The sequence below is a fragment of the Castor canadensis genome, chromosome 14 (genome assembly GCF_047511655.1).
Source record: "Castor canadensis chromosome 14, mCasCan1.hap1v2, whole genome shotgun sequence".
Classification (NCBI taxonomy): Eukaryota; Metazoa; Chordata; class Mammalia; order Rodentia; family Castoridae; genus Castor; species Castor canadensis.
In genome coordinates, this window is record NC_133399.1 from 40,237,356 (window position 1) to 40,263,472 (window position 26,117).

The following is a 26,117-nucleotide window of genomic DNA, read 5'->3' on the forward strand; positions in this document are numbered from 1 at the left end:
ACGCCCAGGCGCCCGCATCTACGCACACGCACGCGTCCCTCCGGCCCCTTGCACACGACACGGCATGCACACGCACACACACCCACACACGCGGGGGCCGGGGCCGGAGGGACCTGGCGGAGGGGGGCCTCGGGTCTGCAGCTGTGCCCCCTCCCCGCCCCGCGCCCACGTCTCCGGCCACCACCCCGAGAACGGAGTTGTGCAATTGGTTAGAAAAATGCAAAAGAAACCAAAATCCACGCGCAGGAGGTCAAGGCCAAGTCCAGAGCCAACGCCTGCTCCGCCCGCCCCGGCGCGCGCGGCGTCCTGCGGCCCGGCGGGGGCTCTTGTGCTTGCGTGTGGCGACGTCCCCACGCGGCGGGGCCGGAGCACCCGGAGCTGGCCTCCTGCTTCCCGTGTTGGCACCGCCGAGGCGCGGGGGCCCGGCCTAGGGCACGGGGGGCGCAGTCCGGTCCCCCGCCCCATAGGGGAGGAGGTGGGCCAGGTCCGTGCTGGGCCGGGCGTGGCGGCTGCGGTGGCGGTCCCCGGGCCGGGCCTCGCCGCTGTTGAACGTGTGCGTGCGGCGCAGCGCGGCGGCCGGCGGCCCGTGCGGGCCGGGCCTCCGGAGGCTGCCCGTGGGCGGGGGGCTCCAAGGCCGGGACAGGCTGTCGCCGGCCGAGGCTGGGTCCAAGGGGCCGGTGGGCGCCGACACCACGCGCCGGCGGTCCGGGCTGGCGTGGGGCGTGAGCGGGAAGTCGCCGCCGTGGGAGGCGCGGCCGGGCCGGGGGACGCACAGGCGACCATCGGGGCCCGGCTCGGCGGGCACCGACATGGATCCCGGCACCGGGGGCTGCTCGGGGGCCCGCGCCGGGGCCAGCAGCAGCAGCGAGGACGACGCCGAGGCGGGCAGCAGCGGGTGGCCGTGGTCCCAGGCGCGCGGGCCCACGGCGTGCGCGGGCCCGATCTGGGGCGCGTGGCCGTGCGCGTGCGGGGCGGGCAGGCGCTTCTGCGGCAGCGGCGTCTGCTCGGGCGTGGGCAGCAGCCCCGAGTCCAGGTCGTGCGGGCCGCCCTGCAGCAGCGTGGCCTTGGCCCAGCCGTTCTGCATGAGGGGCGCCAGCAGCGCCTCCGGGGGGACCCCGGGGCCCCCGCCCGGCCCCCCGCGCCCGCCCGGCCCCGCCGCCCTGCGCTCGCCCAGGCGGCTGACGCTCAGCACCGCCTCGCCGCCCCCGTGCGCCAGGATGGCCTCCTTGTCCTTGCGGCGGGCCAGCTCCCGCCGCTCCCGGAGGCCCACGAACCAGCCCACGCTGAAGCCGGACACCACGGCGCCCACCACGAAGGCCGCCACCGACGATGTCACCAGCAGGTTCACCGACACCAGCCCCGCGCGCTCCTCCGACAGGCTGGCGCGCAGGAGTCCTTGGGGGGACCGGGGTGGGGGTAGGGGGGCGGTGAGGCTGACGGACCTCCGTCGCCTCCACCCCCCCCACGTCTTCCCAAAAAGTGCTCCCGAGGCCTCCCTCAGAGCTGTCCTCTGTGTCTGTACTCTTCCTTTTTTGGGGGGCAGTACTAGGGTTTGATCTCAGGCCCTCGCACTTGCTGTGGAGGTGCTCTACCATTGGAGTCACGTCCCCAGTCCTTTTCAAGTTATTTTTCAGAGAGGGTTTCTAGAGCTTTTGCCCGGTACCATGATCCTCCTACTTCTGCCTCCTGAGTAGCTAGGATTACAGGCAGGAGCCACCACACCCAGCCCTCTTTCTTCTTTCCTTTGCAGTGCTGGGGATGAACCCAGGCCCTTGAGCAAGCTGGACAAAGACTCAACACTGAACCGCAGCCCCATTTCAAAGTCTGTCTATTGTCTGCTTTACAGTGGGAATCCTGGGAGTCCACCTGTCTGGCTATCTCCTGGCATCTGTCTCTTGGGGTCCCCCTGTCTTCTGGAATCTGTCTCTTACCCTACTGTCCCACCCAAGAAGTGGGACCCTCTGAGACCATGATGGAGGGCAGGCCTTCGCAGGTCTGAGGGTCCTCTCCCTGTGGCACTGTAGGGGAGTGGGTGGCCAGCCTGGTATTCCCCCAGCCCCCCAGCTTACCTGTGCAGTCCCCTAACCCTGAGGTGCTGGCCCCGGACACGTCCTGCTCAAAGGTGGCTCTAAGGGGATCAGAGGCATAGTCAGCAGAGGCGCCATGCCCAGCAGGGCAGGGAAAGAGCTCAGATCATTGGGGCTAGACACCCACCACCTGCCCTGGTACCTGGTCCCTGGGCGGAGGAAGATGCAGGAGCCATCCGGGGCCCACCCACAGTAGGGGTCCTGGCTGCCGATGCAGTTCCTAAATGAGCAAACAATAGTCACTCAGGTGACCCCACTGTGTGCCGGGCCTTCCAGGTTGCAGCAGCTCCCGAATCGAATCGTACGTAGGCTTGGACCTACAAGTGGGGGCTGCTCGCTTCCATCTTACAGGAGGAAAACAGGCTTGGCAAGTTCTGTGGCCCAAGCTGCAGGGCAAGAATGGGCTGCCCGGGCAGGCTGTCCTGGGCTCCAGACTGTTAGGTCACAACTGCAGTGGCGGCGGGCAGGGGCGGGTGCTGGGTGCTGAGGACTCACACTGAGCCTGCGGTTAGCCACTGGACGATAGCGTCCATCTCCCCACCCATTTCAAGGGACCCTGCCTCCACCGGGATCCCATCCTTTGCATGCGCCTCATCAGTCTGCTCTCCCCACAGAGGCCACCAGAGGGCGCCCAGGATCACAGAGTCAGGTCCCACCCTCTGCCCGCAACTCAAGGATCCCATCTCCCTTGGGGACAAAGCACAAGTCCTCTCTGCAACCCACAGGCCCCTGCACAACCTGCCCCGTCCCCTCGCTCTCACCCCTGTCTCTCCCCACTGTGTTCTCTTGGCTGCAGCCAAACACATCACATGTTGGTCCTCCAACATGCCAGGCTCTGGCCTGCCTCAGGGCCTTTGCACAGGCTGTGCCTCTGTCCAGTTCATCCCTCAATGAATCAGGATGCTACCAGGCCCTTAACTCTAGCCTGGTGCTCCCCCTTCCTTGTGCTAAAGTCTCTTGCTCCCCATCCACAGCTGCATTGCGGGGGGGGACCACTCACTTCATGCACCCAGAGTACTGTTGACAGCGGGCCACGGGCACACGGACCAGGCAGTGGGGGAAGGCTGCCAGTAGGCCACCCGAGGCTGTGTCCAGCTCCAGGCTCAGCAGACGCTGTTCTGTCTCCCCAATGCCTCCGGATCGGCCGCACCTGGGGCAAGCTGGGTGGTGAGTGAGGCTCGGGGGTCAGCCCGTCTCTGGCTTGCGGGTCCCACCTCCCCACCTTTGCCCAGCCTCACCTGTCTGGCCGGTAGGTCTCAAACTCCTCCAGCAAGACACTGACCCCTGCAGTCCCTGAGTCGCTGGCATTGGGCCGGACAAGGAATTTGAGGACAGTGCCCACCTCAGAGCCCAGGAAGACCACGGTTTGATTGCCCCAGGGGCCGGCACCCACGTCCACGGCCACTCGTGTCAGCTGGTTCCTGGAGGCCGAGGTGGGCAGGAGGTCAGGTTGACCTTGCCAACCTCTGGGGCACCAACCACCCGTGCCGTGGTTACACAGTTACACATGGACACAGTGCCTATGTGCGCACACGGATGGAAGATGCATGGGCTCGTGGGCACACAGTAAAAACAGGCCCGCCAGAAACAGCACTCGGAGCTGCTGTCCTCCCTCCTTACCACTCCAGCCTGGGCTCGTCCCCACCCACGCCCAGCCAGTACTGACCGCATGAGTGTCCGCACGATCCAGGGCGCGTGGCCCAGTGAGGGCACCGCCTCGTCCATCAGTGGATGCGTCTTGACAAACTGGAGGATGTCATCGGGCAGCGCGCTGGACGAGTTGTACTGTGTTCCGGGCACTGCACAGCAGCCAGGCCTGCGGAGGGAGGAAGAAAGGGCAGTCATGGTGGGCACAGGGGATGCCACCAAAGGATTCACCATGGAAGCTGCTGCCTGGACCAGAAAGCCTCCATTTTCCCATCTGTATAATGGGCTCCGATGCACTTAGTGACAGCCTGGATGGAAGTCTTTGTCCCATATCCTGGGGACTAGGATAGCTCTGGGCTCCTGTCACAGGTCTGACGGGACTCTCACCTGGGCCGGGGCACCTGATCTTCCGGCACCGGCGTCCAGATGGACTCTGGGGACTTCTGCTCACGGAAGCGGCCTTCGAACACAGCAGCCACCTGTGTCATGTCAAAGGCACAGACAGCCGAGCCTGGGATGCTGTGGGGGTTTGGGAGGAAAGACTGTGGTGAGCCTGGTGGGGGGAGGGGACATGTTGGGTAAGCATGCAGGAGTCCCTGTCTTCAGGGCTGCTGGATGTTAAGTCTCCTGCACCCCTTCCTCTCACCTGCTGGATCCAGCCGCTCAGCTCCTAGACTCCCAGACACTCCCCATTTAGCTTCCCCAAAGCCACACCCACGTCCTGGCCCCCACCATGGCCTGCCTGTCAGCCCATTCCTCAGGGACCTCTTTAAAAATGCAAGTCTGACCTTGTCTGTCTCCTGCTTCTTGCTGTCCCCTAGTAAGGTCCAGGCTCCTTCTTGTGGCCTGATCCTATCACTCTGCTGCTGTCAGATCCCCCTCTGTCCCCCTGACTCCCTCCACTCCTGCCACATTGGTGACCAAAACACACCAAATTCATGCAGCCTCAGGACCTTTCAACTTGGAATGCTCTTTCCTCTTCCTCTATCTCATACCCAATGCCTGGCTCAATGTTGCTTCCTCCAGGAAGCCAGCCTTCTTATACTGAGGATGAAGGCTAGTTCTGACCAAGGGGACACAGAGTGTTCTTGCTTTGTCCCATCCCATCCTAGGGCTGAGGCTCTTGGTGGAATTCCACCCAACCCAAGAGGAATATCTGGCAAGTGCATACAAGACTCCTTGGCCCAGGCCCACCACACACCCCAGGCAGCTCCCGTGGGTGTGCTCACCTGTTGCTGGGGGTGGAGAAGACCCCGAGGATAACAGGCCGGCCTCCCAGGCTGACCACGCCAGTCACGGCCTGCAGCACGTTGAAGTAGAAATGGGAGTCCCCAGGCACAGAGCAGTTGAGCCGTGCCTTCAGGAAGGACGTCCACTGCTTCTCAAGCACGCGTGGGGAGCCCCCCACGTCATTCTTGCACACCCGGGCTACACGGGACACCACCACCTGCCCAGGAGAGGTGACAGATGGGAGCCTGAGCCCTGAGTCTCGGGGAGCCACACTGCCTGCTGTCCAGGCTGGGATGGAGGATGGCCTGTACATGGCTCACTACACATGTGGGGAAACTGAGGCACACGCCGATGGGCAGTCAGTAACCCAGAGTTCCACAAGTCATAAGTGGCTGCTTTTGTTCTGTTCACCTGGATAAGTTGAGGGATGGTTCATGGTGGGATGGCTGGAGGATAGTGGATGAGCAGATAAATGGGAAGTGAGGGACGATTGTGGGGGGTTGGGGAGCGATGAATCTGAAGAAGGATGACGGATGATGGAGGAGGTAGGAGAAAGGAGGTGATGATGGGTGGGTGGGTGCGTGGATGGATGGGTGGATGTCTGGGGAGATGGATGATGGATGGACGGCTGGGTGAATGGATTGATGTATGGATGGGTGGGTGGATGGATGCATGGGTGTATGGATGGGTGGGCAGTTGGATGTCTGGGTAGATGGATGGTGGATGGATGGATTAATGGATGGTGGATGGATGGGTGGACGGATGGATGGATTAATGGATGGTGGATGGGTGGATGGATGGGTGAGTGGATGGGTGGGTGGATGGATGGATGGATGGATGGGTGGATGGATGAATGGATGGATGGATGAATGGATAGATGCATAGGTGGATGAATGGGTGGGTGGATGGGTGGATGGATGGATGGATGGATTAATGGATGGATGGATGATGGATGGATGGATGGATGAGTGGATAGATGCATAGGTGGATGAATGGGTGGGTGGATGAATGGGTGGGTGGATGGATGGATGGATGGATGGATGGGTGGATGGATGGATGAATGGATACATGCATAGGTGGATGAATGGGTGGGTGGATGGATGGGTGGATGGATGGATGGATGGATTAATGGATGGTGGATGAATGGATGGATGGGTGAGTGGATGGATGGATGAATGGATAGATGCATAGGTGGATGGATGGATGGGTGGATGGATGGGTGGATTGATGGATGGCTGGGTGGATGGGTAGATGGGTGGGTAGATGGATGTAAGGTGGTCAGTGGGCGGCCAAAGAGTAGACGGGTAGACAGATAAATGAGTAGATGGAGTTGCAGGTGCCAAGCACAGATCAGATGTATAAGAGGGAAGGTTATGCAGTTGGAAGTGGTGGGAAGATGGACAGATAGCAGGTAAGGGATGGACAAGTGAACAGAAGCTGGGTGTCACAGGTCAGCAACAGTCACCCAGGGGATGTGACAGACTTTAGCATGTCTCTCTGGCTCAGGGTGTGCTAGCCGCAAAATGTCGTCCAGCCTCAGGAGCCTGGTCCAGGCTGGAGGGTTCCAGTGGAGGACGGCAGGAACCCCTTGGCCCAGGTGGAGTCATGAACCCACTTCCTGCAATTGGCCTTACGGCTGCAAGTCCTACTGCAGAGGCTCGGGAGGAAAGTTCCTCACCTTCTCCAGGTAGCTGAACTCCATGGCGATCTCCCGGAAGAAGAAGTAGACATGACTGCCCCACTCCACTGCATGGACGAAGTAGGGCTCTGTGGGAGGAGGAGGGGTCAGGACCCAGCCCTTGTCATCACAAAGGGATTTTGGGTCTGGGAACACAACCACCTGGATGGTCATTTTTATGGTGAGGGGGACCTACGCTGATTACCCATGTGAAATGAATGAGACTCAAAGTTTGATTTTTTTTTGAATGGGGAGGAAGGTCAGAAACCTACAGTCACCATGTTCACCCCTTGTCCAAATGGCTATTTTTCACTTTCTTTCCTCATGAGCTGGAGAAGTGAACTCCTGGGATATCGGTCCTGTACTGCCACTTCAGGCTAAGCCACCCAGCACGTTCTACATTAGATCCAAATCTTTCCTGTAGCTTTATGTTCAAAAAGGCCAATAATTCCACAGATGAGACGACAATCCCCTCTGTGGCTCCTCGTGGGACTCTTATTCTGGTGGGGGATTTGATGAATATCAGCCCACCAGGTCTAGGCTCACTGACCTACCAGATCTCACCTTTGAACCACTTGGAGTCATGCTTTACAGTACGCAGGGTGGGCCGGTCCCCAAGGCTGCGGTAGATGACAGCGTCGATAGCTAGAAAGTCAGTCACCGTGGCTGTGAATAGCATCCCGTCTGGGAAAAGGCAGGCAGGGGATTAGACTCTTCAGCCAGCACGGAGGGTCAAATGTCAATCTACCAGAACCAAGCTGCCACCTAGGGGGCTCCTGTCACAGGCTGAACCTGGCTGAGTCTTGATCTGAGGATGAGTCCCTGACCGCAGGCTGGACCTAGCTAGCCTCCATCCAAATCCCAACTCCATCTAAGCCCCCAGCCTTGCTGAGCCCATGACCTGGGCCATTTCGCAGCTGAACAAATAGTCACCCAGCTTCAAATAGTGACCCAGACTTCAAGAATGGAAAGTGCCAGCCCTTGCCCAGGGCTGGGCTGATGAGATGGTAGGAGTGGGGGTCACTCACCAGAGAAGAGGGCAACATTGGCATGTTTGGGGTCATACGGGCAGCGGGCCATGCCACTGATGTTGTCCCCAAGAGGCCGCAGCGTGTCGATCTGCAGGGAGCATAGGGCCTGAGTGACAGCACTCCTGGCTGCCTGGCCTGCCCAACCCTCCACTGCAGGAAGAATCTGGCTTCACCGGGGATCACTGTGTGACCTTGGCCAGGCACTTCACCTTTCTGGGCCTTGGTTTGCTGGTCTGTAAATGGGTCTCCAGGTCATTCCTAGTCACTCCTATGACTGGCTCCTAACTGAACTAGCTGCAGGGTCCCTGAGCCCTGCACAGCCTCGTTTGGAAAACACTGTCACCTCCTGAGCTAGGGTGGGGGACAGATTCAGTGAGGCCTCCTGGAGGAAGGGCACGGCAGGGAGCAGGTGGGCCTAGGCGGGCAGGGCCTCTGCCGGCAGAGACTCACGCTGTAATTGGCGCACACCGGGTTGAAGGCGTTGGAGCCGCACACGAACAGCGTGGACTCGTCACGAAGCAGCAGCACCTTCACAAAGTTTCGACACTCGCCCTGGGGATGCAGGGGAAGCCAGTGTGGGCGTGGTCACGGCTAGGGTGGGGGCGGAGCCAGGATTTTGAGTAGGGGAGCAAAGGGGGCCAGGGATGTGGGGGAAGTCAGCACTGAGGGTCATGGGGGGGCGTGGCCACGGCAGACAAGGTGGGGGACAAGGGAGGGGCCAGGACAAGGAAATGTAGTATAGGATTGTGGGCGTGGCCATGATTGAGGACCACTTTGGGGGTGTGGCCAGGCTCTGGGTGTAACTATGGCAACCAGGGTCCTAGACTGGGATGGAGGAGGAGGGATCACCTTGGATGGGGCCAGGACCCTTTGGGGCGGGGCTAGGGGCGTGGCCAGGCTCTGGGTATAACTGGCAACCAGGGTCCTGGACTGGAATGAAGAGAACTCTGGGCGTGGCCAGGGCAGGTTGGGGTGGGGCTAGGGGCGGGACCAGGGTGCATGGGTGGGGCGAGGCGAGTTCAGGGCGTGGCCAGGCCCAGTTACCTCTTGCTTGCCCTTCATCCGACACACGTCGATGTCGCTGGGGTTGGAGCGCCAGGTCAGCTTCTGCAGGCAGAGAGCCGGTGATGGACAGGGATCCCCAGTAGCCCTAGGATCCCCCACTCTGGGCAGAGCCGAATCCGCGTGGCCCCCAGCTCTCCCTGGGAGAGCCCCAGGTCCTGCGCCTCCCTCCTTCGTGCGCCCCTTCCTCACCCGCTGGTACCGCAGCTCCGTGGAAGTGGGGGGCTCCAGCTCCAACCGGTACAGGTTGTCCCTGCGGGAGGGGCGCAGCGGGGGAGACTGTGGGTTCCCACCATCCCTTTTGCATTCCATCAGCCCGGCCACAAATATTGCCATACTTGCCAACAAGTAACAGACTGGGACACCCAAAGCCTCTCCTAAGGTTCCAGTCCCCAAGCTGGGACTGGCCTCCCCATAGCTACAGCCACTTCATGTCCTAGCAGCCTACACACCCCTGTGCCCAAGGGCGTGCCTACCCCAGGTAGCCACCCTTCCCACTTTTGTCCCTTCCCTCAGAGGGAAATGCTCTGCTCAAGGTCAATGTCCAGTCTCTCCAGCCGCCTCATCCTCTACAAGGCGTCTGAGCCAGCTGGTCACCCCTCCCTGGGAACACCATCCTCCAGCAGTCTCCACGCCCACTCTTGCTTGGCTTGCCGCCTGCCTCTCTGGGAACCCTGTTTTGTGTCCTCCTTCACCGGTCCAGGGCTGGGATGCTCCCTTCCTCCACCTCCACCTCTCCTGGGCAGCCCTGTCCACTCTTCTGGGTTTTAAATTCTGTATATAACCCACGAACCCATCTCCATGCTGGGCCTCTGTTGCTCCAGGCTTGGAGTCCAGCTAGCTTTCCCTGGGTGTCCCCACGTGGGGGGTTCATAAGGACTCACACTCAACATCACTATGCTGTGCCTAACCAGGCCCCCAAACTGTCTCCCAATTTCCCATCTGCTGAGGTCAGCTCTGTCCTTCCAAGGGCTCAGATCACAACTTGGAAGGAACCCCCAACCTCTTCCTTTCTCCTCCCACATCCAACACATCAGCCAATGCCGTAGGCTCCACATTCAAAGCTAGTCCAGAATCCACTGCCAGCTTGGACCAGGCCCTGGAACCCCAGCTCTGTCCTTGTCCCCACAGTCTCATCCCATAGCAGACACCAGAGGGTTCCTGTGAGCACTGCCTCCCTCCTCTGCCCACAGCCCTCCATGGCTCCCACCTCCCTCAGGGTTAAAGACAGGAACCTCCATGACCTGCCCAGTCCCCTCCCTGTCTGTCCCCTCCCTTTCCCCTCCGTTTCACCCGATCTCCCTTTCCTCTCCTCCAGTCACTCTGCTTTCCTCACTGCTCCTCTATCAAGCCAGTCTGGGTCCTGCCCCAGGGCTTTTCCATAAACTGTCCTCGACCTAGAATACCTTCCCCAGATTTCCTTATGGCTGATAAATCAAATGTCACCTCCTCAGAGAAGGCCTCCTGATCTTTATAGTTACATCATGGTTGAATGGGCTCCCATTACCTCAGGACACCCATCCATCACCCCCAATTATCAGTGAGTTGTGACCCCAGAGCTGTCCCCACCTAATCATCCACCTAAGCCAGCTTCAGGTTACTCAGCGTTCAGCACCCCAGGGTCACACATTCCCACCCCAGCCAAACAACAGACCATCATGCAGAAATCCCAACGTGCTATCCTGAGCACCCTGGACATCCCCCATACCTGTCCCCAATGAACAAGGTCCTGTTGACACGCAGTACCCGCTGGATGTTGAGGTCGTCAGAGCCCTCAGTGGGGGTCAAGCGCCCAGGCCCGCTGCCCACGAACACCGGGTAGTGGCTCAGGTCTAGGAGAAGGGGTTAGGTGGGTGAGGGGTCACCTTCTCCAGAGAAGAGGGGTGGCCTGAGGTCATGCCCCTTTTACAGGGATGGCTCCTGGCTTGGTAAGTCCTCCCTCCTGATGGGGCCAGCAGACCCTGCCTTGGGACACGACCTCCCCCACAGGACCCATGACTCACAGTCCCTAGGGGCAACGCTAAGTGGTGGCGCTTCCTCGGGGAAGAGACCGTGGGCAGTCCCTAGGAGCAGCAGCAGCAGGAGCAGCAAGGCCGGGCGGGGAGGGGGCGCTCGAGGGGTCCGCATGGCGAGGGCCAAGTGGCCAGAGGTGACACCTGCGGGCGAGGGCCAGGACTACGTGAGCGGCGCTGCCTGAAGTCCCGCCCATATCCAGCAGAGGGCGCGCGCGCACCTCCACCAGTTCCTCATGCTCAGAAAAATTTCCCACGGGGACAATGATACAAATAACAGTAATGGCTGTAATAATAATAATACCCAGCACTAATTCAATTCACAGAACAACTTCATCACCACGTGTGAGTGAAAGCCTAGGAAAAGACTTCAAACGGAAACGCATTAGGTAATTAAAAACTAATAACGATAATTGTAATAACAGATACATCTTAAAACAAATTTAAAAATGCCTAGAGTTAAAATACAAAAGCCTTAAACTCAAACGCTCAAAAAATATCAAAGGGTTGGGGATGTGGCTCAGTGGTAGTGTACTTGCCTAGCAAGCACAAGGTTCTGGGTTCAATTCCCAGAATTGCAAAAAAAAGAAAAAATAATAATAATGGTCAAACGCTCTTGGAATTTTATAAACCACAACTTAGACGGTAATTTAGAGTCTCAGAGTCACAGAATATTCCAGCCAGCCAGAGGCCTCAGGGGCAACAATGTCCGACTTCCTTCCTGAGTCCCACCTTTCTGTCCTCCCCGCTCTTGGATGCCTCTGCGACAGGCACCTCACTACCTCCCCGCTTCCTCCCGCTCCAGCGGAGGTCAACTGCCCAGCCTTTCCGGTGTCAGCAGGTCTCGCCCTGCGGAACCCCAGTGCTGGTCACCCCTACCAGAGAGGGGTGCAGTTCCGGTCCAGGGGGCCCAAGTCACAATCGTAACTGCCTCACTCAGCGCTCCGAGACATCTCCAGCAAGTCCTGGCCTCAGTTTCCCCGTCTGAGCTGTAGGGATGGCTCCTAGCCTCAGCCTGGCCTGGTGGCTCAGGACTCCAAGGCCACTCCAGGTGAGGGTGATTCAGGAACACGGGTGCTGGAGTGGCTGTCTCCACCGGTCACGGCCAAAAAACAGGAAGGCCTTGCATGGAACGGCTGGGTGTCCTCTCCAGGACCCTGGGCTTCCAGGATTTGTGACTCAGCGGACGCCAGGCCCATGTGTGCTGGGACACAGCCCTGCTTCCTTAAGGGTTTCCTTCCCCAGCTCCTCCCCTGCTGCCCAGCCTGCCTCGGCTCCCAGTGACTGTAGCCTGGCTGACCTCTGACCCCGCTGCAGCCCACCCTGCCAGGCCCCCAGACCACCTGCCCAGGTGCTGTCTGCCCTGTGTCTTCTTTTCACATTGTGGCAAAATGTGGGCGATATAACATTTCCTATCTGAGTGTCTGAAGTGCCCAGCTCTTAAGTGCCATTTATAGTCACCTTATTGGCCAGCTGTCTCCAGCATCCACCTCCAGAACTTTCCGTGTCCCCAAGCTGCAGCTCTGTCCACATCAAATCAAACCCTTTCCCCTTCCCAGCACCACCATCCTGCTTCCTGTCTCTGTGACTCTCAGACCTCCTGTGAGTGTGCGTCCTTGTGTCCGTTCATTTCTCTGAGCACCGTGTTCTCAAGGGTCCCTCCAGGTGACAGGATTTCCTTCCTTTCTCAGGCCGAATGACATCTCAGCCTATGTATCACACAGACTCACTGCTCAATGTGCACCGGGGCGGTTGTGAGTCACACTGCCTCGAACACGGGGTGCGGATGTCTCAGCAGCCTGGCTTTCAAGTCCTGCTGGTGGCGGCTTGTGCGGTAGTTCTGTTTAGTTTTTTGAGGGACCTCCATACTGCTGTACAGCGGCTGCACTGCGCTGTGTCCTCACCAGCGGTGGACAGGATCCCGACACTCCACATCCACGTCACTAGTTCCTTTTCTTTTCTTTTCTTTCTTTTTTTTTTTTTTTTTTGAGACAGGGTCTCACTTTGTAACCCAGGCGTGTGTGATGGCACCTGGCTAATATTTAACTTAAACTTTAAGCCGGTAGCTCACACCTGTAATCCCAGCTACTCAGGAGGCAGAGATCAGAAAGATCTTGGTTCAAAGCCAGTTCAAACAATTCTCAAGCCCCTATCTCAAAAAAAACCCATCACACACACACACACACACACACACACACACACACACACACACAGAGAAAAAAATAGCGCTGGTGGAGTGGCTCAAGGTAAAGGCACTGAGTTCAAATCCCAGTACTGCGGAAAAAAAAAAAAAACCAAAACTAAGTCAGGCATGGTGGCTCATGTCTGTCATCTCAGCTACTTGGGAGGTAGAGCTCAGGAAGATCTCAGTTTGAGGCCAACCAGGGCAAATAGTTAGCAAGGCCCCCACCTCAAGCAAGGGCTGGGTGTGGCAGCACTCATCTGTAATCCCAGCTATGAGGGAGGCGTAAATAGGAGGATTGCAGTCCAGGCCAGCTGGAGCATAAACGCAAAACCCTATTCAAAAAAATAACTAAAGCAAAAAGGACTAAGGGCTTGGTTCAAGTGGTAGAGTACCAGCCTAGCAAGTGCTTAAACCCCGGTACTGCCAAAACCTCAAAGCTTTAAAAAGCCTCCACTCACTGCCCTGAGGCATCACAAGTGGGGGTGGGGTTGTGGCAGGGGCTTCTCAGTTCTCCCTCAAATGTCTGTGTCCCCATTACACCTCATCACCTTGTCCTGTTATGTGAGCCCTGAGAGGGCACAGCTTGTCTACCTGTCCACTGTTCTGTCCCTAGCACCTAGCTGAGGGTCTGGCATACAGCAGGAGCTCAATAAGTGATAAAATAGCAAACACTTAAGAAGCACTTGCTGTTTGCCAGGCATTGTCGTAATACTTAACTCGTTTAGCACACTCAAGAGGTGCGTGCTGTTAACAGGCCCCTTAGCCGGGGAAACTGAGGCACTGAGTGGCAAAGACATTTTCCTATAGTCAGGGAGCTGAGACTGGAACCTGGCCCATGAACTTGACTCATACTGACGATAACACAGAACTGAACCCTACATACCTTGAGGGGGAGTCTGGGCCACTTTGGGGCCGACCCGCCGACCTAGTCTCAGTTTACCCCTCAACCTGGGGTTACCAGAGACCTCAGACCCTTCCCCATTCCCAAGGCCATCTGCTTCTCTCCATGGCAGCTGTACCACCTGCCACCATCACCCAGAGGCAGCTCTGCCACCTGCCAGGCCGGGGTTGCCCAGCACCTGGCCACAGGGAACTGCTCGTGCCTGTGACAAATCACGCCCAAAGCCTTGGGGCTGTGCACATGTGCCCACGGGGCCGGGAACAGGGGGAGATGTCGGGGGCAGTGGTCCCTAGCCTGGCATGGTGGCGTACACCGGTCATTCCAGCACATCGGTATGAATTTTAGGATCAAGTGTTAAGTTCACAGGCAGAACAAAATCCTGAGCGGTCTTCTCCAGAACCGAGCTGTGTCTACAGCAGAGCCCAGGCTGTGCCTTCACGCCTGTCCCCTATCCCATTCTTTGTCTCACGTGTGACACCGGTGCGTCCTGTGAGCTTTGCCTCCATCCCATGCATCGGGAATTCTCATTAGGGCCCAGTCCACAATCTGGTCACACAGACTGGTCATCCTACACCAGCTGTCACTTCCACACTTGCTCCAGTCTCTAGATACAAGGGGGCACCCGTAAGTCCAGCCAGGCCCTCCCTCTCCTGCCCACAGCCCTCCATGGCTCCCGCCTCCCTCAGGGTCAAAGCCCAAGTCCTCCGTGCAGCCCACAGGGCCCTGCACGACCTGCCTGTCCCCTCCCTGCCTCCTCCTCCCTCTGTCCCCCTCGCTCCCTCTGCTCCAGCCACACGGGCCTCCTCGCTGCTCCTCCATCACCCAGGCTCGTCCTGCCCCAGGGCCTTTGCACAGCCTGTGCCCTCTGCTTTCCCCCAGGTACTCACATAACTCACTTCCTAACTTTAGATCTTTGCTAAAATGTCACCTCTTTGGACACCCTGACCACACTGGACAACAGAAGCCTCTGCCCTTCCTGGGAGGCCCTCCCCACCCCATGGGACATTCTCAGAGCCTCTTATTCTGCCAGTGCTTTGCTGGTCCAAGTGTGGCCCTCTGACCCACGGTTCGGCATCACTTGGGAGCTGTGAGCAACAGTGCAGAAGCCCTGGCTGCTCCCGGAGTCACTCGAGCAAGGCAAGTCACTTCAGCGAGATCTCCCAGGACGGGGTGTGTAGCATGGTCTGAGAGGCTACACTTCACGCTCTGTCCCCAAATAAGTAATATTGTCACCCGGTAATGGCCAGTCTGTCCATTGGACTGCTCCCCAGTGAGGGCAATGCCAGGCATGTCTACAATAACGTCCCCTCCGGCCTAGCACACCCTCAGTGCTCAAAAATTGCTGTTGTAGGTGAATTACCTAAGCGTCCTCACTGGGAGGCTAATTAATCCTGACTCTGGATGGTCACACCCCCATCCCTGCAGGGTGCTAGGCAGTGCCCCTGGCCTCCATCCATTCCAGGAACCAGAAGTTCCCCAATTGTGACAGCCACAGATGCTCCCAGACAGGGCCCAGGATGCCCTGGGCATCATCATCCCCAGTCGACAGCTGCTACTCTAAACCCTTCTGTAACTCCCTAGTGCCCTTGAAATGAGATCCCAGCTCAGCTACAGGCAGAGACCCGGCCTCAGTTTCCCCATCTGTAACCTGCAGAGTCCAGTCCTCAGATACCGCCATGAGCCACAAGGCGTGATCAAGACAGCGCCGGCCCACTGAAATCTAGTGCGTGTGCGTGACTGTAAACTCCCTGGCTTGGAATGCGCGGGTGAAGGGCGTGTTAATAACCCGCCTTATTTAACCCAGCAGCCCATGGGTCAGTGCGTGGTCCATGCGAACCCAACTCATGGGGACTCTCACATTCTCACCTGCGGGGTCCAGTCTGTGTCTTACACCACGCTCCACAGCCTCAGTGGTCACACGTGGCCGGCGGCCACCACTGGGAACACTAAGGCCCTGGGGCCACATGACCACTCACCCTTGGTACGAACTATGGTTGACATCATCTTACTGTTTTAAGATGTCAGGGCCAGGTGTGGTGATACACGCCTGTAATCCCAGCATTTGAGAGCCTGAGCAGGAGGACTGCAAGTTCCAGGCAAGCCTTGGGCTACATGGCAAGACCCTTTCTCTCACGCCTGTCATCCTAGTTACTCAGGAGGCAGAGGTCAGGAGGATCGCGGTTCGAAGCCAGCCCTGGCAAATAGTTAGCAAGCCCATATCTCGAAAAATACCCAACACAGAAAAGGGCTGGTGGAGTGACTCAAAGTGTAGGTCCTGAGTTCAAACCCCAGTACCGCAAAAGAAGAAAAAAAATTAATTATCAACCACCTTCCACCTTCCACTTTGGGCCTGGCCTCATGCACCCCCCTAGACCAAGCCTCTCTGCCCTCACAGGGAAGTTCTACTTTCGATCCACCTTGAATCTTCCCTGCTTCAGAGGCTGCCAAAGCTAAAGGCCTGATGGCCGCACTGTGGCCCAGTGGGCACTTCCCTCCTGGGCTTTGGGATGCTGTCCAGGGCAATGGCTACCCTCTCGTCTCCCTCTCTTAGGTCCCCCCCCACCAGATGACTCCCCTCTGGACCCCTCTGTGGTGTGGCGAGGGACGCAGTGGCTCTCTTAGGTTTGCAGCCCCCCAGTTCTCCATCTGCCACAGCAAGGATGGGAGGCATCTCCAATCCCACAGATCGCCTTGGCTGTCGCAGGATTCCGGCTGGGGGGCCAGCGTCCCTGGGGGGATCGAGTGACCTGCACCGTCCAGGTCGAGTTACTGGCTCCACTTACAGCTGCCTCCTCCAGCTGCCTCGTTGGAGGCTTGCTCGCTCACCCCCAACATGGCCCGGCCAGGCTCGGGCTCCCGGGCTGTCTAGGAACTTGCTGAGGCCAGAGGGAGGCCCCGGGTGAGCACCCTCCCACTCCCCTACGAGTGAACCCCACAGCAGGTACTCAGCAAATACCAAATGAATGCACGAATGAGCATCTCAAGGGCCCGTGCCTGCAAGACAGTTGCAGGGACATGCTCTCTCCAGTTTCCCTGAGCGCCGACTGTATGCCAATATGGCCGGGGGTTCAGCCACGACTGGGAGCATGCTTGGGAAGGGCTTGGCACAAAGGCCACATGCAGTAAGTGCTCAGTAAATGCTGTCTAAAGCTCCCAATAAATATGAACTCACTTTTCGCCCACACAGGTCCTTGGAGACCAGCACCACCACCCTCTCAGCACAGATGGGAAAACCAGAGCTCAGAGGAGTTAAGCCACTTGGCTGAGGTCACACAGCACATCCGGGGGCAGCTGAAATCCAAGAGCTGTGCTGCCTCTTGCTGACATTTTTATGGAGAACTCACGAGGTACCATCTGTCTCCAATGGTGGCAGCACAGCCTAAGGACACATTTCATGGATAACCAAGTGGAGACCCAGAGAGAGGCTGTCCCTGTGCCCAGGCCAGTGGGGGAGCTGGGAGGAGGAGACCAGGTGGCAGGGGCAGGACCTCAAGTGGGGACATGAGCAGGTCCCTGGGGTTCCCAGAGCAGACAGGGGTCCCCAGTAATTTATTCTACTCAATGACTGGAGATTAGACCATCAGCAAGCAATAAAAACTGGGTGACTTTCAATTAGGGCTGGGGAAGGGGGGCCACAGTGACCATTCAGAGGACATTGAAGTGTCATTTATACCAGTGGGTAATTATGGGAGGGGATCCCAGGCAACCTGGCATGGGTGGGGGCCAGGCATCCCAGATTCCCTGAGTGGGACAGGCAGATCCTACACTTGGGCCCAGTTTGGGGGGCAGAAAACCTCTTCTAGGGACCCTCCCTTTAAGAAAAATCACAGACAGGCAGAAAATAAAGGACCCTGTCCCCTACAGCCTGGGGCGCGGGAGCCCTTCCCCATCTCCGAGTCTCTCACCGGTATTCAGTCACTGCCCCGTCTGGGAGGACATGGGCGACCCCAAGCAGGACAGGACCAGAAAGACGCCTGGCTGGCAAGAGGGAAGCAGGCGGGGAAGGAAGTTGAAGAGATGAAGTTGGGAAATAGTCCTCAGGGGAAGGCCTTGGGGTCAGAGGGAGCTCCAGTCCTGGTGAGTCAGGGCCCAGGACTAGAGATGGGAGTGGTGGGCGTGAGAACAGCAGTCTTGCCTCGTTTCTCACCAGCACCTGGGGCGCAGACCTTTGAAGGGGCACAGCAAACGCTTATGAAGCGCCAGCTGCGTTCCCAGCCCTGTGCCAGGGCTTCAGAGCAGGCACTGAACTGGCCTGAGGGCAGGTGGAGAGGCTGTTCTGACCATTTGATAAGTGAGGAAACTGAGGCCCAGACCCGGCAAGTGAGGAGCACAAAAGTGCCCAGGCAGGAAGTGGCCTAGCTGGGATTCAAACCACGCCATGTGGTCCTGAAACCACGTTCTACTCCTCTGCCTGGTCGCCCCCAGCATCACAGATCTGCAGCAGCTCAGTGCCCTCTCTCTGATCCCCTGCTCCACCCCCACAGCCTGTCCTCCCACAGCAGCCAGGGGGCGCCCGTGAGCGCCCATGAGCCAGGCCCTCCCTCCCCTGCCCACAGCCCTCCATGGCTCCCACCTCCCTCAGGGTCAAAGCCCAAGTCCTCCCTGCAGCCCACAGGGCCCTGCACGACCTGCCTGTCCCCTCCCTGCCTCCTCCTCCCTCTGTCCCCCTCGCTTCTTCTGCTCCAGCCACACAGGCCTCCTCGCTGCTCCTCCATCACCCAGGCTCGTCCTGCCTCAGGGCCTTTGCACTCACTGTGTCCTCTGTCTGCCATGCAGTTCCTCAAGATCTTTGCACAACCCGTCCATCTCATCTTCCATCTCAGCTCTGATGTCACCTTCCTCCTCAGGGACACCCTGACACCCTCAGCTGAAAAAGCCACGCCCTTCCCGGCTGTGTCATCCCACGACTTCCTATACTTCACTTGTTTCATTTATTTTAAGTTTAGTGCCCATGATCCTCCCCGCCTGTGAATTCAACAAGGACAGGGCCCAGTCTGCCTCTGTCATTGCATGTGTTTTACAGGTGGGGAAACTGAGGCTCAGAAAGGGGGCATGGGAGAGTGACCCAAGTGCTGGGGCAGCTCTCAGGGCCATACTCTCGGAGGCTCCCTCTGCCACCAGGGGCTCTGACTCCTTGGAGGGACCCGTGCATGCACAGGAAGGAGTTTCTGCAACTATCAGAAAACATGTGGCTGTCTCCTCGCCAACTTCTACACACCCATCATGATCCTAGCTGTAATGCTCCTTTACCATGCATCTTTCCAAATAAGCCTCAGTGGCTCCCTCCATCCCAGCCTTGACCCCACATAGCAGAGTGAGCCAGTAGCTGCCTCTGTTCCCCCTATCCTGGAAGCCCCTCAAGGATCAATGACACCAGAGCTGGGCTCCCAGCATCCTCCATTCCATGTGGAAGCCACTGGGACCACTTGTTGACTGACTAACTGATCTTCCTGGGTGCCCTGACCCAAGGCCCCCGTGGGAACTCCTGAATTCATTTGGAAGTTCCTTCCTAGGTTGGCCCTTGGATTGCTGGCTGAGCTGGGCCAAGTGCATCCTGGGAAATGGAGTCCTTAGCAGAGTGGACCTGTCTCCCATCACGCCTTGCCTGCCTGCCTTCAGAGCAGGTGACTGGGTTGCTCGCTGCCTCTTCAAGCAGGTAACTAGGCTTCCGGCAGCCTGTCACCTGCTGGCTACCCCTCCTCATGACTGCTCAAGATCTGAAGCCTTCTCCATCCCTCTACCCCCCACACGCATACGCTCTATAACCTTCCATAGCTCCCCACTGCCCTGTGTATAAAGCTCAATGCTCAGTGTGGCATTCACAGTTGCAGCCCACCTTGTTGTCTCCCACCCTTAAAATAGTTCAGCCACTCAGGCCTCCCCCAACAATATTTGTCCTCTCCCTTCCAGGAAAAATGCTCTCATCCTTCAAGCCTGGTGCCAGGATCCCTTCCTCCAGGCAGCCCTCCCTGCTTCCTCCTAGTACAATGCGCCTGGGCGTCTCCCCCCTCCCTCCATCATTCTGTGGGACAGGGCCACACCCCAGGGTCAGCTCAGGACACCCTCCTTGCCTGAAGACGGCCAGTGACCGGCACATCCTTCAGTCCCCAGGGACCCAGCTCACCTGTCCCTCTGGCTGACATCAGGGTCACCTTTCCAAGGGCAGAGTTTGATTTTTATCATCTTCCAGGCCTAGCCCCAAGTAACCTAGCAACTCCCGCCATGAGCTCTGGGCAGCCACTGCCAACTCCATCCCTTCCCCCAGCACCTTCTCTGCCCCTTGGAGGACCGAGGCCCAGAGGAGGCGACACGGACTCTAAGGACCCACCCGTGGGTGCTCAGCCCAGCAGAGGCAGGTGAGAAGAGGAAGCAGAGTGAGGTTAGAGATCTGATCAAGTCCTAGAACCACACATCTCCTGGGGAAGACTGCACAGAGAGGGCTAGGGACCTGCCTGAGGCCACACAGTGAGGCTCCTCCAGCACTAATTCCTGCCAGAGTCGGGGGGAGGTGGGATGGAGCAGTCCAGTACAACCTTTGGTTAGTAGCAGGGATAGGGGGATCCTGGCTTTGAGGTGATGGAGGGGGTCTCTTTCCTTCTTGACCCTGTCTGACCGTCTCAGACAAGAGGCTTGGTTTCTTGCTCACTCTTCGGGTTTGCCAGGCCTCAGTTTCCCCTCTTGCTCTTGGAAATGGGCTGGTCTGGGTGGATACTCTATATAATAAGGCTTTTGCCAGGAGCCATATACCCAATACCCAAGGCGTCTCTGGTGGTTGCAGTGACCCCGACAACTTCCTGGAGAGTCTGGGACCCATCCAGAGGTCCTGACAGCACCCAGGACCCCCAGCTACCTCTCCATACCCTGCATTTTCCCTAACTGGGCTTTAAAGCAATTATTACAGTCTGCAATTCCGCCAGAAAAAAATCCCTTCTAGAGTGTAGGGATGGGGTTGGGGGGGGTCTGCCTGGGTGGGGACGTCCCAGGAGTAATTCTGGAGAGACAATGTGGATGCACTGAAAAGCTGAAAGGACCCAGAAAAACATGAAGAAATGCAATTTTGCAAACCGGGCGGGGGTCCTGTTCAGTTCCTCCAGCCATAAGTCCATCTGGCCCCTCCGCCTTAAACCCAGACCCCCAAAGCTTGCTGGTGCCCTTCTGTAATCCCCGACTCCAGTGCTCCTCCGGTCTGGGGAGGGTCAGAGATGACGACCTCAGGTGGAGACAGCCAAAGACCTCAGCTAGAGAGGGACAGCCCTGGACGGGGGGCGGGGGGTCGTCGGGGGGTGGGGTCTGTGGATTCCTCCCTCAGCGCTACCCTCCCCACCACACACACTCTTGCAAACACTCCCAGGTCTAGTGTTTGGCCATCTGGGCCAGGGTGGGGGTTCACTTCAGCAGCGCCCCCTCGGGGAGGTGCCCCAAACTCCCGGAGGCGGAGAGCAGGATGGGGGGCACGTGACCCCCACACCAGGGACCAATCAGCGCCCGCGGGCGGGGGGCCACACTCAGCGCCCCCCACCCAGCCCGGCGCGCTTGGAGAGAGACATTTTCTTTGTCCCTTTGTCAGCTCTTGGGGGGGCCCCCGGATCCCCCGGCCCCCACTGCAGCGGGGGGCTCCGGACTGGCCGGCCCTGGTCCCCCGCCGCCGCCCCTCCCCGCGGCCGGGCCGGGCTCGCTCTAGCCTGGGCCGGGCAGAGCTGGCGGGGACCGGGGCGCCCAAGGTGCGGCGGCCGGAGCGCGGGACGGGCGGAGGGGCCCGGCGAGCAGGAGCCCCGCGCCAGCCCCGGTGCCCTCCACTTGGCCTGGGGCCCCGCCCCCCACCCTGCCACCCTCGGGCGCCGAACCGAACCCCCACCTGGGCCCGAATCCAGCTCCCAGCGGCGCAGCCGCGAGCCCCGTTATTATGCCTCCTACGGCCCCCCCAGGACAAAATCCACACCCGCTGCGGGGCCCACAGAACCCCCATTTACAGCTGCCCGTGCAGGCCCCCGGGCGACGATCAAGGCCCCCAGCTGCGGTGCCACTAGACGCCGGTGACGGGGCCGCATGCAGCGCCCCAGGCCAAAACCCCGGCCCTTGAAAGCGATGCTCCTGGACCCCCATGTTACCACCGGGCAGCGACGCCCCGAAAATCCGGCCCCCTCCCCAGCTGTGTCGCGTCGCTGAGAGCCTCGCGCACGGCGCGCCCCAAAGCCCCCTCCCGGCCCCACATCCATCCCCGCGGGTGCCAGGGCCCGGCCCGATCACCCGGCCGCGCGCCCCCGGCCCCCGCGCCAGCGCCCGCAGCCCCCTCCCCGCGCCCCGGGCGCTCACCTCGGAGCCGCGGCCGCGAGTGCGCGGGAGGCGGTGGCGCGGGCGGCGCGGAGGGGGCCGTGCGCGCACCTGTCCCGCGGCCGCTCAGCCGGGCATCCCGGGGGACGACGCGCTCTCCGCCCGGCCGCGGCGCTGCGGGGAGGGGGCTCAGCCCGGGCCCCCGGCGCGCTGGCGTCCGCTCCGGGGGGGTCGCTGCGCGGCGGCCGGACCGGGGGCGCGCCGTGGCCGCATCTCCTCCGCCGCCGCGGCCGCCGCTGCGACTCGCAGCTCCGCCACCTCCGCCCCCTCCCCGGCACCCCCCACCCAGCCCGCCGGAGCCGCGCAAAACCCGGCGCGGAGCAGCGCGGAGTGGAGGGCGCACAGAGCCGGTGGCGTGGCGCCTGGGGAGGAAAGGGGCGACCCTGGGGGGGCGGGGCACGGTGCTTTTTGTACAGGCGAGGGGCATCCCTGAAAACCTCTGATTTCCTATCCTGCTGTCCTCCCCCAGGCTTGCATCCCCAATCAGAGGCGGGGAGCATGGGGTGGGGGAGTCAGGACTCCCAGTGGTCCCCTTCATCTATGAGGTCATGAATCCAATCCACAAGCATTCCATGTATTAACACGCTAACTCGACAGGACAGGAAACTGAGGCACACGGAGGTGTCTTGTCCAAGGTCACCCTATGGAGTATGAGAGAATAGATCGGCACCTCAGCACAGTGGCTGCGGAGACATCCACGGGACACGATACCTTGGCGCTGTCCTCTGTCTCCGGTGTCCAGATGGGGTTTCTGCCCTCAGCTCCTGCTTACCTATGAGACCCCAAGACAGAGCATTCAGGTTTCAGAGACCTCCCTGCCTGTGACCTTCTGTGGGACTTTATGACAACCAAGAACCTCTCTCTTGCCTCAGTTTCCTTGTCTGTCCAAAGCATCCTTCTGTGTGCATGTAATCATGACTGTCTCCCCCACTGGGCAAAGTGCTTTCCTGGCTCTGACATCATCTCCTGTATACAAGAGGCACTCCATAGATAGCTGACATTTCTCACACAACTGTGGTGCACCGTGTCCCATCCATGATCCCCCAGCAGTCCCAGAGGCTCAGCCAGGCTGCATCCTGGCTTCCCAGCAAGGACATGGTGTCAGGACTTGAACCCAACTCCCTGCACCCCACACACATCCTGATACCAGTGGAGACAGCTGGGTCTTTTAGGGCTCTGCTCCTGCCCCAGCTGCTGGGGTAACCACAGATGTTATGAACAGCTGTCCTCCTTGTTGACAGTTTTGCCTTTATTGCCTTCCAGCAGCCCTGGCCCCAAGCAAATTAGCCACGGCTGGGGCAGGTCGTGATCCCACAGGGAAGACTGAGGCCTGCAGGCAGGGAAGAGGGCGGGAATTCATACCCTCAGGGTGGGACCGCAGCAGGGTCCCACCTGTGCTGTACCTGCCCCTGCCTGTGATTTTGTCACCCACAGCCTTGACCCTGCTGTGTTCTTGCAACCCATCCATCCAACAAACTTTTTTTTCTTTTAGGAGACACTGGGGTTTGGATTCAAGGCCTTGCTCTTGCTAGGCAGGTGCTCTACCACCCGATCCACTCCTCCAGCCCCTTTTTGGTTTTTTTGTGATGGGATTTTTCCAAGATAGGGTCTTTTGACTATTTGCCACTGCTGAATTTGAACCGAGATCCTACTGATCTCTGACTCCTGAGTCTGAGTCAGCTGGGATTACAGACATGAGCTATGGGACGGGACGCCTGGCTCATCCAACAAATATTTATTGAGTGCTTGCTATGTGTCAGGGCCTAAGCTGAGCAGTCCTCAGGACAAACCCACCCTTGGCCTGTCTAGCCAAGGAGACAGAAAACCCTGAGAACTTGACATCCAGATGTACAGGGCACTGGGGCCGCCTGGGGGGCCAACAGGACCGGGTGGAGGTGACAGGAGGACCTCAGAAGGACATGGATAGATTTGGCAAAGCCCACGGGTTAGGGTAGGGGTGTCAGTCCACAGAGAGACCTGTTTGGACAAAGGCCCCAAGGGAGGCCCCACCCCCGCCGGCCAGCTCAGCTGCCACCCAGGCTTCAGAGGCCATGAATGGGTCTTTCATGGCCCGGTCCAGGGCAAGGTCAGGCCGGGCGGCCCTTCCCCCCCGGCGGGCTCCTAGCTGTCTGAGCCCTGACCTGGAGGGGGTGACGGAAGTTCACAGCTGGCCCTCTGGGGCAGCCAGGGAGGCCCAGGGAGAGGCGAACCTCGCCTGAGGTCACCAAGAGCCACCAGCGTCCTTCTCACTGTGGGATTCTGGGAAAGGCCCGCCGTCTCCTGGGACTCAGTTTCCCGGTCTGGGCAGCGTTGCGCTCGCGTCCTGCTCCGGCTCGGAGGATTCCACTGCGGGTTTTGCGGGCGCCCGCGGCTGCTGACACCTTCTTCCCAGGATGCGGCCCCGGGTCCGAAGGGGCCCGGGGAGACCCTGGAGGGGCCGACGGCCTCGGGGACCCTGGAGTGGGGAAGCTGGGCTGGACCCTGGTCCCCCGGCGCCGCGAGGATGGGGAGCCCCACCCTGTAGCCTAAATGCTCCCCCACCAGCTTCCCCCGGCCCGCTGTGTGACTCCCGCTGCTCCCTGGCCCTCTCTGGGCCCGGGTGGAGCCAAACTGGCTGGCAGCCGCTTGGGGAGTCACCCGGGCCGCCCCCTCCCCGCGGGCCCCAGCCTCAGTTTCCCTGGCCGGGCCGGGCACTGCTGGAGCCCAAGCTGGGGCCGGGGGGAGGGGTCTTCGCGACTCCATCGCGCCCAGGTCCAGGCTGTGACCAGGGAATCCCCTGGGGGCTGCGAAAGGGCAGCTCTGATTGGCTGAGGCCAAGCGTGACGTCAGGGCCTCCCGGACGCCCCCTCCCCCAGAGGCACGTGGGGGCGATCGCGGCGGGGGAGGGGGCCGGGGGTCCGGGCGGATTCGGGGTGTCTCCCCGGCCCGTGCTGGCAGCTGGGCGGCGCAGGCGCGATTCTCCTCGGACAGGTTTTCCCGGGCCCCCGGCCCCCCCCCCCCCCCCGTCCCCCCAAGGCAGCAGCTGCTCGCGCGGCAGATGCGCCGGCTAAATCCGCGCAGCTGGTCTCGGCCCGGCTCTCCGCCCGCAGCCCCGGTGGGGGAGTGGTGGTCCTGACCCTTCCCTGTCCCCTGTCCTTTGACCCCTGTCTGCCTCCCTGCACGGGCGCGGGTCCTCTCCTGGACACTTCCTCAACTCCAGACCCTGATGGAGCCTCTGAAAGGATTTGGGGCAACTTTTGCCCAGAGAGGGTGTTGCCCTCGATGGAGACCACACAGCACTCCTGCTGCCCCCAAAATACCCTATAGGTGCATATATATTCATGAGCTAATAGGCACCTACTGTATGCGGCACCACCCCATGATTCTAGAACATAGCTACTGTTATCCCACATTCAAGCGTGGAAACTGAGGCCCCTGGAGAAGTGGAGTGCCTGGTCACACACCCAGGATTGGAACGCCAGCTTTTAAGCATAACGGGTTTAGAGCTCCCTTAACTTGGGGGTGCTGTTAAGACCTGAGGTGTGTGAGTAGGGGCCCTCCTGTGTGTCCCTGTCCTGTGCCTCTGAACCTAGCTTGGACCTCTCCTCTCTTTCTTCTTGAGCCCCAGATGATGGGTGACTGTGAGAATTCCAGGGGGCCTTCCTGTAGGAGGCAGTGACTTTGTTCTGAAATGTCAGCTCTAAAGCACAGTAGTTTCATACCAAGCCTGTCCTGCCCCAGGACCTCCACACTTGCTGTTCCCTTTGCCTGCAACACCTTTCCTACAGATGTGCAGGTGTCACCTCCCCATCAAAGGTCATCACCACAGTGAGGTTACAGCCTCTGTATCGAAACAGCACTCTTTTTTCTTCCTTGTTGGACACACTCCCTCCCCCCAGTGCCTAGAATGGCCCCTGGCACACAGTAGGTTTTTTTTTTAATTGAGAAATTTCAGGAGCTGGGGCCAGTGGGGG

General features: G+C 59.5%; 1 protein-coding gene across 3 annotated transcripts; it reads right to left on the reverse strand.

Annotated features, from left to right (window-relative positions):
- Positions 1–294: 294 nt before the first annotated feature.
- On the reverse strand, positions 295–22,280 carry Sema6b (semaphorin 6B). Of its 3 annotated transcripts, none has more exons than XM_074054367.1 (17): positions 22,147–22,280; positions 10,739–10,891; positions 10,444–10,567; positions 8,928–8,988; positions 8,718–8,780; positions 8,124–8,225; positions 7,671–7,761; positions 7,207–7,326; positions 6,643–6,731; positions 4,964–5,181; positions 4,122–4,253; positions 3,754–3,903; positions 3,326–3,508; positions 3,088–3,237; positions 2,230–2,307; positions 2,070–2,128; positions 295–1,395 (listed from the first exon to the last, which is right to left on the reverse strand). In XM_074054367.1, the coding sequence occupies exons 2-17, from the start codon at positions 10,860–10,862 to the stop codon at positions 428–430; spliced, it is 2,712 nt and encodes a 903-aa protein (XP_073910468.1). In that variant the 5' UTR covers positions 10,863–10,891; positions 22,147–22,280; the 3' UTR covers positions 295–427. The 3 variants fall into 3 exon arrangements, with proteins under 3 accessions (XP_073910468.1, XP_073910467.1, XP_073910469.1); XM_074054366.1 differs by lacking the exon at positions 22,147–22,280 and adding an exon at positions 18,587–18,661; XM_074054368.1 differs by lacking the exon at positions 22,147–22,280 and adding an exon at positions 11,627–11,913.
- Positions 22,281–26,117: the final 3,837 nt, after the last annotated feature.